At 40.4% G+C, this 16,079-nt stretch overlaps 1 protein-coding gene across 4 annotated transcripts in view; it reads left to right on the top strand.

The window, feature by feature from the left end:
- The window catches only part of LOC127629767 (BCAS3 microtubule associated cell migration factor-like), a 303,774-nt gene that overhangs the window by 43,695 nt on the left and 244,000 nt on the right, over positions 1-16,079 (top strand). For all 4 annotated transcript variants that reach the window (XM_052106997.1, XM_052106998.1, XM_052106996.1 and 1 more), the window contains exons 12-13: positions 2,737-2,907; positions 6,479-6,572. In XM_052106997.1, the coding sequence (XP_051962957.1) occupies positions 2,737-2,907; positions 6,479-6,572 (265 nt within the window). The remainder of the gene's footprint in view (positions 1-2,736; positions 2,908-6,478; positions 6,573-16,079) is intronic.

The following is a 16,079-nucleotide window of genomic DNA, read 5'->3' as shown; positions in this document are numbered from 1 at the left end:
GTTTTCTAATCACTGCAGTTAGAGTTTTTAGTGCTAATCCAAACAGTCCCCATTGATCATGGAGAAGGCAAGGGGAGGGGTGGCCGGCTGGTGGCAGACAGTGTACCAGCTGAGACTGATTCCAGACTGCTGCTGCGCTGTGCCAGGGCTTGGAGATCTCTTCTCATCTTCTCATATTTTTTGGTTTTCTCCCCTTTTCTCCCCAATTCCCAATGCGCTCTAAATCCTCGTGGTGGCATAGCGACTCGCCTCAATCCGGGTGGCAGAGGACGAATCTCAGTTGCCTCCGTGTCTGAGACCACCAATCCTCGCATTTTATCATGTGGCTTGTTGAGCACGTTACCACAGAGGCATAGCGAGTGTGGAAGCTTCATGCTATTCTCTGTGGCATCCATGCACAACTCGCCATGTGCCCCACCGAGAGCGAGAGCCACATTATAGCGACCACGAGGAGGTTACCCCATGTGACTCTACCCTCCCTAGCAACTGGGCCAATTTGGTTGCATAGGAGACGTGGCTGGAGTCACTCAGCACACCATGGATTGAAACTCGCAACTCCAGGTGTGGTGGTCAGCGTCATCTCATATTAATAAGCAAACAGGCACACTTGAAAAAACACTTACTGGCTTTCACACACCTCTCTGATGACATTACCTCTCACAACACCGAAAACAAATATGTTTTTCTGGTAATTGCTCAACGGATGTGGGAACCTTTATTTGTGGTATTGATTTTTGTTGCAAAAATACTTGAGATTGGTTGACACCAATTTTTCAGAGAATTAAATATTTTTCTGTTAACTTTTTGGTACATAGATTATTAAAGCACAAAAGAAAAAGAAAACATTTTTGTTTACAATATTCCCCTTTTCCATTTTTCAAAATGATGTGTTAATTATTTACACATCTGTCCTCTGTAAAAAAAAGTTAGTAGTAGATACTCGCGAGGTAGTTAGTTTATCTCAAATTGCACCAGTCATTTTGACTTTTTCATAAATACAACTCAAAATCACATGAGCAAAATTTGTTTTTACGAAAAATTACCCATTCAATTTAAAAGGGACAATTTACATACAAATGGTTTTACATGTGATTTACACATTTTTACAAATGACAAAGTAATTTGACAAATGACAGTCATATTCATAAACAGCTATAAGTAAGTGTCTAAGGCAGGGGTCGGCAACCTATGGCACACGTGCCATCATTGGTATGTTAAGATACCATTGGTGAGAAAGGAGTAGACTGTTTTATTTATATAAATTCCGCACATGCATTCCTATCTACATCTTGATGTAATCCTTCCTCGTGATGACGCAGTGTGTTTTCCTGAGTTGAATGGGAGGCTAAACAAAAAGTAAAAATTTTATGAGACTGCAGAATACCCAACAGACCCGTGCAGCAAGCCATTCGTGCTTCACGAGCCGGCAGCACTTCACTTTCAGTTAATCACGTGATTAAACGCGACCGCTTTGCTTCAGTCAGGCTGCGTGGATGACCGCCTTCATTTCATGTTTCTATTTGCTTTCAGAACAATATGTGATGCAATAAGGAAAACACCACTATTAATCCTTGAGATTTCCAACCCAGCATACAGGTACACCCTCCTTAAACCAGTCACACTCAAAATGACAGTAACATTTTTTAAGTGAAATAGTCTGTTCAAAATATAAATTAAACCTGGAAATAACGTTTTAGGATTTGCATGTGTGATTCACCGAAAAGGGCTAAATAGTTGATCAGCTTGTGATGTGAGAATGGCTTGCATGCGCAGCGTGAGACTTGTCACACTTTAATAGTGTTTAGTCTCCCATTCAGCTGATGAAAACACACTGTGTGATCATGAGAAAGGATGAAATCAAGATGTAGTATTGGAATGCTTGTGTACTAGTGATTACCCCTTTGTGTGATTTTGAAAAATGTATGACATAATTTAATAAATATTTAAGATTCCACATAATTTTTGTTTCTCCCAAGGTTATTTTTCTCCATTAACCAACCTCTTGGAGTTTTGTGTTCCTTGCCACAGTCGCCTTAAGCTTGTTCACAGGGGTTCCAAATACAATTATTAATTAATAATTTATTTTCTATACACATTGTACAATTATTTCATCAAAATGCACAATGATATGTCACTGTAAGACATTATAGACATTACAGTTTCATTGAAAAGAAAATTGTTAATGCATGATTACCTGTAAAACTGCTTTGAAATGATGTGTTGTGAAATGGGCTATACAAATAAAAATGACTTATGACAATTCCGTGATCATTAATCAAATAAGCAAATTGTGGTAACTCATTTTGTACAAAAGGATGGGTTTTCTTTCATTAAAGCACTTAATATGCTCTGAAAATTCACATGCAGAATCATGATTATATCATAATCATTGGGATTTGCACAAAATTTTCATTCAAACGGTTATGCTGATAACCGTTTTTCATTTGTAATGAAAAACAAATTATTAAATCAGAAAATGCTAAATATTTCACAAGTGGACTCGTACCTCGGAAAATCGCATACATTTGCATATATATTTTGGGGGGTGAGGGGGCACAGCCATTGACCAGGAAAATAAAAAATGGCACTCAATGTAACATCACACCCTGAATGGTTAAAAATGATTTTTAAAGATCTTTTTACTGTAGTGGACATCATGCATCAAAGGGTTAAATAAAAACAAAATTCAAAGGTTCATAAATTGTTGTAATTTATGTGTCTCTTTCTTTCTGTCAGACATTAAAGACAGGCTTGACAATGGTGGGGAAGGTCGTGACTCAGCTCGCTGGAACACTGCCATCAGGGGTGGCTGATGAGGAGGGAACTGCCCACAGCGGTACCCGTCGCAGCCCTCACCAGCCTGGCGTGGTCACCATTATAGACACGCACACTGTGGGAGAGGGGCAGGTATGAAACATTCACTTATACATAATAAGTGTATATAATAATATACATATTCTGTACAGTTCAAGGCTTGTTCAATCTTGTAAAGGCCAGCGATGGAGATAAAAAAGGCCTGTGAATAAAAAGATATCTGGCATGTCGCTGGCAACAACACCTATGTCACAGCAGTGTGACTCTGTTTACAGTACACTCTTCACTAACCTGACCTTGATCCCAAAAAACCCAGATTCATTCCACTTTTCTCTGAGATAAATAATCCATTAATCTCATTCATAACTCATTTATTATTAGAGCTTCTTATTGCCCACAGGGTTTGTCATCACCTTATCATAAGAGCACATGCTCCACTGTAAGTTCAGAGATTCTGTGCCAGGCCACAGTCTCCTGATTTCATGATTTAGCCACTTCCTGTTGCTGTCTCCCCCTTGGCTGGCACAACTGTAGCCTTTTAGTTTGAGATCACAGGCAAAACAAATTTGATTAAAAATCATTATCAGATGTATGACATGTTATGCAGATGAATGAATGAAATTAATTGCAGTTCATCACATATAATCAGTAACCTCAGAAGAAGATTCAAAGACTACATTATTGTGACAGATGATGAATGCATTGAATAGAATTGTATTAGAAGTCAATATATTGTTTGTTTTATTTTCAAATCACTCAAGATATAGGGGCCGTTTACACAGTATACGTTTTTTAAATTGTTGGTCTACATGAATGAGACCGTGGTTTTTGGTTGTTGTTTCATGTCTCATTAGTTTTTTTTAGCCGCTTGGGACATGAGCACCCATTTTTTGAGTTCAGCTTTGAAAAACGTGTCTTGAAACCATTGTGTTCTGTCCATTTAGCTATATTTGAGCACATTTTAATGCAGTTTGAATGATTTTTATATTTATATACACTGATCAGCCACAACCTTAAAACCACCTGCCTAATATCATGTAGGTCCCCCTTGTGCTGCCAAAACAGCTCTGACCCATGGAGGCATGGACTCCACAAGGCTTCTGAAGGTGTCCTGTGGTATCTGGCACAAAGATGTTAGGAGCAGATCCTTTAAGTCCTGTAAGTTGCGAGGTGGGGCCACCATGGATCGGACTTGTTGGTCCAGCACATCCCATAGAAGCTCAATCAGACTGAGAACTGGGGAATTTGGAGGCCAATTCAACACCTTTATCTCTTTGTCATGTTCCTCAAACCATTCCTGAACAATTTCTTTAGTGTGGCAGGGAGCATTATCCCGCTGAAAGATGCCATTGCCATCAGGGAATAATGTTGCCATGAAGGGGTATATGTTGCCAGAAACAACGTTTAGGTAGGTGGTACATATCGATGTAACATCCACATGAATGCCATGATAGCTCTTCTGGGATCGGACCAGACGGGCTAGCCTTCGCTTCCCATGCACATCAATGAGCCTTGGGTGCCCATGACGTTGTCGCCAGTTCACCGGTTGTCCTTCCTTGGTAGGCACTAACCACTGCATACCGTGAACACCCCACAAGACCTGCCAATTAATGTGTTAAATTGATATTCCTAGTATAAAGGCGGGGTGATCTTTTAAATCCTGCTGTTATGGGTGAGCAGAAAACATTTCTAGGTATTCATCTGGCACTTGTTCACATTAATAGAGCACTCTTATACTCACATTAATAGAGCAGAGGTTTAAAGGCTAGCTTTAATACTTCCAGTTCTCCTGTTCAAGGGTTTTTACTCATTTAGAGGTTAAGTTGGAACAGGTTTCGCTATCCTTTTTTCACTGTTGATTCTGACCCATGTAAATAGAGCCTCCCATTTTGTGGGCTCTTAAAAATTTGATATTTAAGCCTTCTATTCCCTAGAGAGTTTACTGTGGCCGACCTACACGTTACCCTCTTTCAGAAGTGTGATTTATTCTGCTTGTTTATACACCTCTGCTGCTCTGATTTGCCAGAGTCAACATTTTATAAAATCACTCTCTATCAAAGAAGTTTTCTGCATTTAGATTTCCATCGACAATGGGCTGTCACACCAGAAAAAGCCTCACAAGAAGCTTGGCTCCTTCCAATATTATAATATTAATATACTCATTTTTGTGACATTCACTCAATAAAGCTTTATGGAATTTATTGTCTATGTTACTTTCTTGTGACTCCAGAAAGGATCTCTGGTGTTTGTTCATCTGTGATTTAAAAAAAAAAGTTATTTCCCCCTTTTCCTCCACTCCCAGGCTCATGGGACATGCCCCTACCCTTCATCATCATCCACCCCTCGCAACTCTTTATTTCCTGTGAGAAGTTTATTTGCTCTTAGGAGCTATCCGTATACTTTCCCAAAGCAATAGTATATTCCTGTAAAGAACAACATTGTCTGTTCTTGCCCCCAGAAAAGTTATCTGGTTTGTGTCACAGGGGCATTTTTTTGCAGTTTGCAAATAAATGTCTGGGTTTTAGAGCAAGGCTGTTTTCTGTTTGGACTGGATCCTATTAAAAGCTGCCTTGCTTCTTAATGCAACACTACACTAGATTTATCACTCTACTCTCTGGCTGTCTCATGTCTGGGATTAGTTATAATCTCTTTCATGAGCAAATTTAACAGAGGGCCACTGAACAGAGAATAGTCTCTTGTGGAGCAACTTTTCCATCCATCCATCCATCCATCCATCCATCCATCCATCCATCCATCCATCCATCCATCCATCCATCCATCCATCCATCCATCCATCCATCCATCCATCCATCCATCCATCCATCCATCCATCCATCCATCCATCCATCCATCCATCCATCCATCCATCCATCCATCCATCCATCCATCCATCCATCCATCCAATAAAAAAGCTATTTCTTTCTAACTTTTTCTACGTGCAAGAAATTTAGTTCTCAATATCCTGTGCTAGTTGTCTGTAGTAATGCATAAAGGGATGAGTTACAGATCCATATCCTCATTCATATGTCTTAATCTTTTTTGGATATCAAAACAGGGAGAGACACTAGAGTTTCCTCCTGCTCTGTGTGTGCTTTAACTCCTTCAACACATCACTTTTTCTTCCTGTCTGATGCAGAGCCGTTGCACTGTGAGGCTTGGCAGAGTCTGCACATTGATTACATTAATCATCACATTAATTTCTTTGAAGAAAACATATTTTATAGAATGTTTGTGTGAATTCCATAATAAAACTATTTAGCAGACCATGTGTCATTTAAAGCTAAAATCTTCTATTTTACAATAAAGTAGACAGGAGAATAATTGTCAATCACCCGCATCATGTTTAGGGCTGAATAATATAAAACAGCGAATGGATGACAATCCTCAAAATGACACAAATGTTTTTTCTAATTTTTTTGGTCAGTACAATGGAACATAACTTGGAACACACTTTGTTTAAACAAAATGCCAAACCACATATTCGTTAAAGTGATTATATCGTACATAACTGTGAAGATCAGATTGCACAGGCCGTTGTAGCGCAAATGACCAACTATGTGTCTAAAACACTGAGACATGAGGTAAACAAGAAGTCAGCCTGTATTTATGTGATTCAATCAACTTACTGTAGCTGTACTGTGTTTTTTCTGTGTTTGTATTTCAGGTCCTAGTTAGCGAGGACTCAGATGGAGAGGGAGTGATTGCACATTTTCCAGCACATGATAAGCCTATATCCTGCATGGCGTTTAATCCAAGCGGTAAGTGAACACCTCACTGTGATGCCTCACTGAGTCCTACCAAAGCACAAAGCTCCCAGACACTTGGGCGGCAGGCATTTGCTTGCACTTTTTATTCAATATACTTTGTAATTGCTATTTAAGTGGCCATACCGTATGGTCAAAAAGTCTGATGCCTTCTTTTTTTAAACAGAAATAAACAATGTTTCTGGGATTTTAACATTTAAAAAAAATATGTTAACGGAAAATGAGTATTCTGCGCTATTTTAGGTAACTAAACAAATGTAAGCAAATTGTGTTTTGACAGTGTTAACTCCTTTGTGCTTACTTTGAAGCACACAAAATTGTCTTTTTGACAATTCTTAAATCATGCTGGGATAACTTGGATCATCAGCTTTTGCACAAACCTGTAGAGTATGTATGTGTGTATGCACTCATTCAACCAAAAGGGGGAAATACTAAATACCAAGAACTTCTGAAATTAAATTGGAAATGGATGGAGCTTAGAAGCATTTTTACTTGTTTTCTCAAATGTTTATACCCCCACTTTATTATGGATATTCCATGCTCTTTATAAATAAAATAGTTTGAAGTATTATATACATATACTCTCAAATTCACAGTGCAAAGCTCCGCACCAGTCCACCCAGGTCATTTATGGAAACCAAGCTGCAGAATGGGTCATTCAGAATTCTTCACAGTATTGACATCTGAACCATGTGCAATTGAACATATGACCACTGATATTTTCATACCAGCACCTAGAGGTCAAGTTGCACTGGCCATTGTAAGGTCAATAACCAGCAATGTTTCTCAAACAATAAAGGTCTAAGGTCAAGTCTTCAAGGTGAAGTAGGAAAAACAGGCTATTTAATTCTAATATTCAGAGAAAGGATGGAAAATGTTAATGTATAGCGAATTTATCATTGTATGAGAAACCTTGTCTAACATTATAGGTGGACTTTAGACATTAAATGCTACAGAAATGTAGAATTTGACCATGTGACAAGGTTCTTTAACTCTCTGAATTAGGAAGTGGGAGCTGGGTGAACAATCCAACATGAGTCTTTTTATTTCAACACTGGCTTTTCAGTTCAAAGACTCTCTCTCCCCTCCGGCTGTCTGGACACCCTTTTTTATGCCTCTCCAGCTCTCACTGAAACAGAACAGCTGTTAGAGATAATTTCCCACAGGTGTCAATCCTTACCATTCTTCCTCTTCCGACCTCGCTCTGTTCATCCACGGCCACATCACAACATACCCCCATCGTCCGACTCTAGAGAGGAAATCTGCCACAGCCATGTGCACCCTTGGCCTGTTGACCAACTCACGCTTAATAGGCTGGAGAGCCAGATACCAACAGGTGAGCTGCGTGATGGCATCCTTCATGCGATTGAGCCATTGAAGTGGGGCATTGTCCGAACAGAGGGTGAAGGCCCTCCCAAGCAGGTAGTACCGGAGGGTGAGGACCACCAATTTGATGACCAGGCACTCCTCTTCTATCGTGCTGTACTTTATCTCTCACACGAGAGCTTTTGACAAATGTACAGCAGGGGGCGTTCCTCCCCCTCCATTACCTGGGATAATACAGCCCCCAACCCCCTGTCCTACACGTCCGTCAGCACAAAAAATGGAGAGATAAGTCAGGGGAATGCATGAGCGAAGTGCAGCTTTCACCCATGTGAATACTTGCTGACATGGCTCCGTCCTCTGGAACGGATCTGGTGCCCCCTTTATTTGTGAGATCAGTCATAGGGCTGGTGACATTTGAATAATTAGGCACAAACCTACAATAATAGCCAGCCAGCCCAAGGAACTATCTACCCTCCTTTTTGGTCTTAGGTCTTGGGCAGGCTGCAATCAGCGCCTGGCCCAGTCACTGTGGGTTTCTTATATTACCCCCTATCTATCATGTCCTTTAAATCTTCCCGAACCACTTCTTTTTTGTGCATGGGTTATCTGTAGGGATGACTGTATACCACTACCCCTGGAGTCGTTTCGATATGGTGCTCTGAGATTCGTATGACCGGGATGAGGCAACAACAAGTCAGAGAATTCTTCTTGCAACCTGGCAGTCTCCGTGGCTTGTGACGGTGAGAGGTGGTCCGTAAGTGACTGGAGTGACTCGATCAGTGGCTTTTAAGTTCACCTCCTGTCAGACCTTCTCCCTCTCCGGAACCACCGTCACCAAAGTCACAGGGACCACGTCTCTTCATGGTTTTAGGAGTTTGAGGTGGTAAATCCATTTGTTTAACCTCATAATCGAGGGGGCCCTCGATCAAAGCGCCCCTGCCACTTGACAAGTAATTTAGAGCTCGATGTGGGGAGTAATACAAGAACTTTATCTCCCGGTGTATATTCCCATAATGGAGTACCCCTGTTATACAGCTGGCTTTTGACGTTCTTGAGCCTGGAGAAAATGTTCCTGTGTTTTTCTGTTGGAAGGTCCCTCCTCCCAATTTTCCCATAGCATGATCGACAATAATACAATAATTCAAATGGGGAGAACCCCATGGAGGCTTGCGGGACCTCTCATACTACAAATAATAGGGGTTCGAGTCTCTTGTCCCAATTTAGAGTGTCCTCGTGCATAAACTTACAAATCATATTCTTTAGTGTCTGATTAAATCGTTCGACCAAGCTGTCTGTTTGGGGGTTGTAAACGCTTGTTTGAATTGTTCTAATCCCCAGTAACTCGTACATTTCACGTAGTGTAGGTGAAATAAACATTGTGCCCTGATCAGTGAGGATTTCTTTTGTAATCCCCACTCGGAAGAATGATCTGAAGAGTGCCTCCGCAACACTATGTCCTGAGATCTTGCACAGAGGCACTCTTTCCCGATATTGCGTTGCGTAGTCCACCAGAACCAACACAAAGCAATGCCTGTGTGCCGTCTGCTCTAATGGCCCGACGAGGCCCATACCAATTCTTTTGAAGGGGACCTCGATCAATGGAAGGGGATGCAGTGGCGCTCTTGGGGTGGACGGCGGATTCACCAGCTGACATTCATTGACTTCCACCTCCATTAAGTCCTCCTGATGTGGAGCTGATGTAGACGGCCCAGGCTCCGCCTCCCCAGCCAGCGAGTCACACACCACACACTGATATGCTTTGTTGCAGGATCCATCCTCACACATTCCCCTTAATAAGGTAGTAAATGCTGGCCAATTAGTTTCCAAGATTAGTGGATGGGTGAGGTGGGAAATAACCTCAGCCTCAACACTGTTTTTGTCTGCGAAATTGAATAGTGACCGTCACTACAGGGTCATTTTTGATATCACCATGCACACACACACCATACTTTCACCAGCTGAATTGTTTCCAAAGCCTCGGATTGAACCAAGCTTTGGTGAATGGAGGTTTGATTACAACCTGAATCCACCAAGGCTTGATATATACCCCCTTAATGCTCAAAGGTATCCGGTACGCCTCTGCCCAATTGGGGGCGACCTGTGGTGCATCGGGGACTCAGATCAATGTCTCCACCTCCATTGTGGGGCATCGGTCCTGGAAATGCCCTTCATGTTCCCTGAAGCTCTAATAGACTGCCGGTCTGGACTTCACGCCCACACCGCAGCAGCGGATTCACCAGCCTGTGGGAGAGAGCAGAGAGGGTTAGGGGAAACCGCCCACGGGACAGAGAAACCATTTTTGAGGTAGGAATCCCCCATTTCCAGGGAACAGGATGAGGGGGAGGGAGGGAGGAAGAGAGGGCGAGAGGGAGGGAGAGGGCTCACCAGCCCCTGAATATGCCACCATATGGTCCTCAGCCAGCTGGACCACCGCATCCAGCAATGCCAGTCGGTGGCACTGGACCCATTTTGTGGCCGCTGTCCCTTTTGGTAGCTGGGCGATGAACTGCTCTGGTACCACAGATCGATTATCTCCTCAGCGTAGTGATCTTCAGCCAGCATCCACCTTCGTCAGGCATCATGGAGCTGTCGGGAAAAGGCAAACGGGCGGGTGGGCGTGCTCACCAAGCGTCAGTGACCGGAACACTGGCAATGTTGCTTCGGGCTACGGTCCAACCACTGCAACATGGCTCTTTTCAGATCTTTTTACTCCAGGAGGATGTTGACCGGAAGTTGAAAGGCCACATGTTCGGCTTCCCCAGTCAGCAGCGGCAGTGCATGAGTTCAACATAAAATTTATGAACACACAGTCAGCATTGTGCTTCTGAAGAAGAGACAGCGGTCAAAAAAAGCCCATGGTCTATTAGATGAAATACCCCAAGAACTGAACAGGTACAGTTTCAACCCCCAAAAATCAAAAGACCCGATAAGTCCTCACTTAATTCAGAAGGTGTGGGACAGCTTCATAATTCATAAAACAACATTATCACAACATGTTTTAGTCATCATCAGGGATGTTTTTCACCACCTGCTGTGCTTTTTTGTCACTCTATAGTACACGTTGGATTTGAACCGTTGTCTCTTACATGAGCTCCACGACTCAATGTGTCTAGTGCATCTGCGCTAACTGCTAGGCCATGGCTCCAACCATTTGATGGATTTTATGGAAGAATATAATAAAACCAGGACAGGAATGTCCTCAACCTGACCTTGTACGAGTGTCCTGGCTTTTTTGATGATCACTTTTCAATTTTAGATATAGTCATGTTTGTTTCTCCGGATATCCAGTCCAGTCACAATGGCTCATTGTAAGATGTGTGTCACAGGTTGAGGGCCCTGCTAATAAGAAGGTGCTGAAAGCACATTGCCCTAAGTGAAATCCTTCAAATATCTGTCTTCCTTTCTAATGTGCACTATAGGAGATTCCATTGAGAATTAATTATTGTTTATGTGCATACACTTTCAGGTTTGGATGTTTTGTGCATCATATTTTAAAAAGATATGGAAAAGTTGCATCTTAGTATATCTAAGCATCCCTGATTGATGTTTTACCTTAACCACACAGTATAGAACTGATGCCAACAAGAAACAAAACTCATGACTATGAGCCGTGATTTAGCTTGGGTTTAGTAATTTATAAAGAGGATATATGCAAATAATAGTTTTTGAAAATTAAATAACAAATAAAGCAAAAATATGAAAGCTACAACTAGATGTCCAGAATCGACTATTTAACTGTGAGATTTGGTGTTACAATATCAGTAGATGATTTCTTGCATTTACAAAGGGCTAAACATGCTGTGAATTGTGATTCTTGAATAAGTGAATAGTTTTATGTAAGGAAGTTCTGGTGATCTATAGGAAAATCACTGTTAAATTTGCTGCTTATCAGATTTTCTCTTAATAAACATTAATAAAAATCATCTAAGACCAAGTTTAATCATAAGTGAGAAGAGCTATTAACGAGCAGTCTTTGAGCCTTTTATTTTCCGCTGGGTAAAGATTATAGGGCTTGCTACTTTAGCTTTTGGTATTTGTAGATCGTTTTTGTGCTAATGCACTAAACACTCTTCAGCCATTCCTCTCAGTTAGGAACTAGCATGCTCTTATATTGCTTATGAGCATTATAAAGCTAGGTTTCTAGTTCTATAACATCTATTACATTCCAGTGCTTTTGCTGAATTCTGTATAAGATGCAAAGATGCTAAAAATGCAGTGAATTTACCTAATTAAATTGTTCTGGCACTGGACAGAACATGTTTTTCTCTAGGTGGCGCTATTGGTTAAACTTTAGACCTTAGAGCAGCAAGCAACCTTTGCACCATTAGCATATGTGAAGCAGACCTCAGTTGGTCAACTACACAGTGACTGTCAACCCTGCAGTCATCTTATCTGCATAAGTCAGTTACACAAATTTGCTATGGAATGCAGAACAAGACAAACATACCATCAACAATCAAGGCCTGACACTAAACAAGAGCTCAGGGACATTACTTTGACAAATATTAGTGCCAAACGTGCTGATATTTTCTTAGATCTTATCATATATGTTGAAGGTCGATATTAAAATAATTATTTGTGATTGTCAGGGAAGCATCAGTTAAAATGGGTGTAAAATTATAAACAAATCACTGTATGTCATAATGTCCTCCAAAATTTGCATTTATGAATTTATAGCTGCCATGGAGTTAAATTATAGCAGTCAAATTTCTGTCTGTTACTGCTTTAAAACCTAAGTCTAAAGAAAACTTAATGCTGAAGTAAAATATAAATATACACTCACTGAGCACTTAATTAGGAACACCTGCTTATTCATGCGATTATCTAATCAGCTAATCGTGTGGCAGCAGTGCAATGTATAAAATCATGCATATACAGGTCAAGAGCTTCATTTAGTGTTCACATCAACCATCAGAATGGGGATAAATGTGATCTCAGTGATTTCGACCATGGCATTATTGTTGGTTCCAGACGAGCTGGTTTGAATATTTCTGTAACTGCTGATCTCCTGGGATTTTACAACAGACAAGAGTTTTCTCAGAATGGTGCCAACAACAAAAAAACATCTAGTGAGCGGCAGTTCTGCGGATGGAAATGTCTTGTTGATGAGAGGTCAACGGACAATTGCCAGACTGGTTCAAGCTGACAGAAAGGCAACGATATCTCAGATAACCACTCTAACCATTCTATTGTAGTGAGCAGAATAGCATCTCAGAATATGTACGTGTCGAACCTTGAGGCGGATGGGCTACAACAGCAGAAGACCATGTTGGGCACTTTATTTGGACCAAAATGTGATGGTGTAATATTTAGTTACTCTTTCACTGAAGATTGTTGTCTCAGTCCAGGGAGGCCCCAGCCTAGGTCCCCAGAGTGCTAAGCCCCAGCACGGCCCATTGTCAGACATCCCCTGCCCTCATGTAGAGAATGCTCTGGGCGGCTTGTTTAAGATAACAGTGGGGTGCTGTAAACTTCAAACAGTTTAACCTTCCACCTGTCAGCTTTATTCAGAAATAATGGAATGTGTCTGTTATCACCTCATTTGCTCAGGCATAAATCGAAAGGGCTAGAATAATTGTTTTGAGTTATGAAATATTTTGGCACCAAAAAGGCTGGAAGAAATCCCCTTAGTCCTTGATTCAGAAAAGAGCCTCTAGATGCTGACTAACGAGGTCAAGCCGAGCATTCCCCAAGAGCGGCATTCACATCTATGCTTTAATTTAGGTTCCTGACATCATTAGATACATAATCAAAAACAGCTCTTTCAGATAGAAATCCTCATCCAGCACCGTGAAATGCGGTGGGATTTTAACTTGCGAGAAGTTTAGCCTCTGCTGCTTTTCCGGAATTGTCCGAAATGAACTGTTCAAAGCCACAGTGGAAAGTGTCACTCCAGCCACAGGGCCAACCACAGCTCCATTTGGAGTGTTTTGATTTCACAGAGGGAAAAGGCCAGCTTGAAAAGAAAAAATGTGGCAACTCAACATTGACTGGAACGTGCAGAACAAAAAAAGCATAAAGCAGTTATGTAAGAAGTACATCCCAATAATGTGTGTTGGACGGACAACAGAAGGGTGAGGGTAGAAAATGGCAGCCAGTCGGGTAGCTGGCGCTTGTGCTGTGGTGTTGGAGGTTCTATTCATAGATGCGTAATTAAAGGATGCTGCTCCGAGAAGCGGTGCGCAGGACTCACTTCATCCAGAGTATCCGATTTTCTCTTTCTGTCCTCTGCTCTTTTCTCCCTTTTGAGGATGTTGCTGCTTAAGTGTGTCATTTCTGTGCTGCTAGTGTCAACAAATGGAATTGCAAAATGAACGTTTTTTTTAACAGATTTTCTGAGTTGACCTTTTTCACAGCAGCACCATAATTAAAATGAGGCTGTGAGAGATGGACCTACAGTTACTTCAGTGGCATGCAATGTATAAAGCTGTGTAAAGACCCTAGATCACATCTGATTTTCCACGACTTCTGGTTTACGGTTTTGCGTCACCATGACACTGAGATGTAAAATTGGATATAAGATGTAAAATTTTGAGTATTTTACAGTTTATGGATTGGCCCCATTCTCTTCCATTGTAAGTGCCTCATTGTAACCCAGTTTTTTGCTTTAAAAAAAAAAAAGTGGGACAAAAGTATACATTTTTTTGTGGTAATCAACATTATGCCACAAACGTTGTCAATTGAGCTTAACTATTATTGAACGTGGAAAAGTCCTTCAAGCTTGGATAGGAGCAAGTAATAATAAAAAAAAAACACATCAGCTTTTTATACACTGGTAGTATTTCCAAGTCTTATTCGATAGCAGAGTGAGGAATTGGTGTAAGTGTACAGTCGCGTGCAGTTTGAGATCCAAAAGTCTGACACCAATTTTTTTAAATGTAATTCTCGAGATAAAGTTTTTAATAAATAAATGCGCACATTTAAAAAAAAAATAAAAAATGCCACTAATCAAATGAAAGCAGCTTTGTGACACTGACCGAGTTAACTCCTTTTTAGAAAAGGTATTTGTAACATTATGAAATCATGTTTGGCTAACATGAATCTTCAGGTATTATACAAACTTGTAAAGTTCATGCCAATTTGAGTGCATGTTGTTATTAAAGCAAACAGGGCACTGGAACTTCGTATTATTTTGTAATTACACTTAACACTTGATATGCTCAACACATTGATATGCTCATAAATAATTTGTAATGAAAAGTTTTGTATGAAATTAGAAAAATGCAACATAAACTTTAAATAGTGGTCTCAGACTTTGGACATTTTTTTTTTTAAAGCTGCACTATGTAAGATTTTTTTTGGTTACAATTACCAAATTTTATTATTGAGTGAGTGCATAAAAAAAAATCCATGATCAAAACCCTGTACTTGTCTTACCCCGATTTACTATAATGATTTTTATTTAAAGCAGTCAGATTGGATTTGGTGCAAAATCGCAGGTATACGTCATTCATCCCTGCATGTTTACGTCATGTCCGTATGCTCAGAAAGATGGTACGGCTGTGTCACCTGTGTGTCGGTGGAAGCGGGAAGCACGTGAAACATCTGTTCATCAGTGCAGTGAATTTACTCTCCTAATGGATTTTTTACTGTTTGGTGAAGTTGCTTACCTGCTATAATGCTTGGATATGTTTTCTGGTAGGGCTGTTGAAGCTTATATTGTTGTTATGCTTTAATGACTCAAACGATACTCATGCAAATTGATCAAGATTTTAAATTTAGTTTTTTTTTTTCCAGATGAAGTTACTGTTACATGTTTTCTAATATTCATGACTTCGGAGTAATTTATAACATTGCTGCAGTTTCGAGAATTCCAAAGTGTGTGTTTGCCACTGTTTTCTTAATTTTTATTTTACGCCAGTCACAGAAATACATGAGTTGTTGTTACTTTACATGGACCTTTTAGTAGAAACAAATATATAAAATAGACCTAGACCTAATGGTCTAAACTTTGCAAGCATTTGTAACCCAATAAATTAAAGCAGTGTTCTGACACTTACCATTTTTCCCTTTTAACAGATACCCTGTTTAAAGAGATCTAAAAGCCACTATAGGTATAAGGTAGAGCCTCATGAATGTAGGCATTATGACCAAAACTGGACAATTGCTTTGAAATTTGCAGACAAATCAAAAGTGTTTTGATAATTCATAAATAAAATTGCACTTTACATATTA

The sequence above is a fragment of the Xyrauchen texanus genome, chromosome 36, assembly GCF_025860055.1.
Source record: "Xyrauchen texanus isolate HMW12.3.18 chromosome 36, RBS_HiC_50CHRs, whole genome shotgun sequence".
Lineage (NCBI taxonomy): Eukaryota > Metazoa > Chordata > Actinopteri > Cypriniformes > Catostomidae > Xyrauchen > Xyrauchen texanus.
The sequence above is the reverse complement of the archived record's forward strand: the minus strand, read 5'-3'. Positions and strand labels throughout refer to the sequence as shown.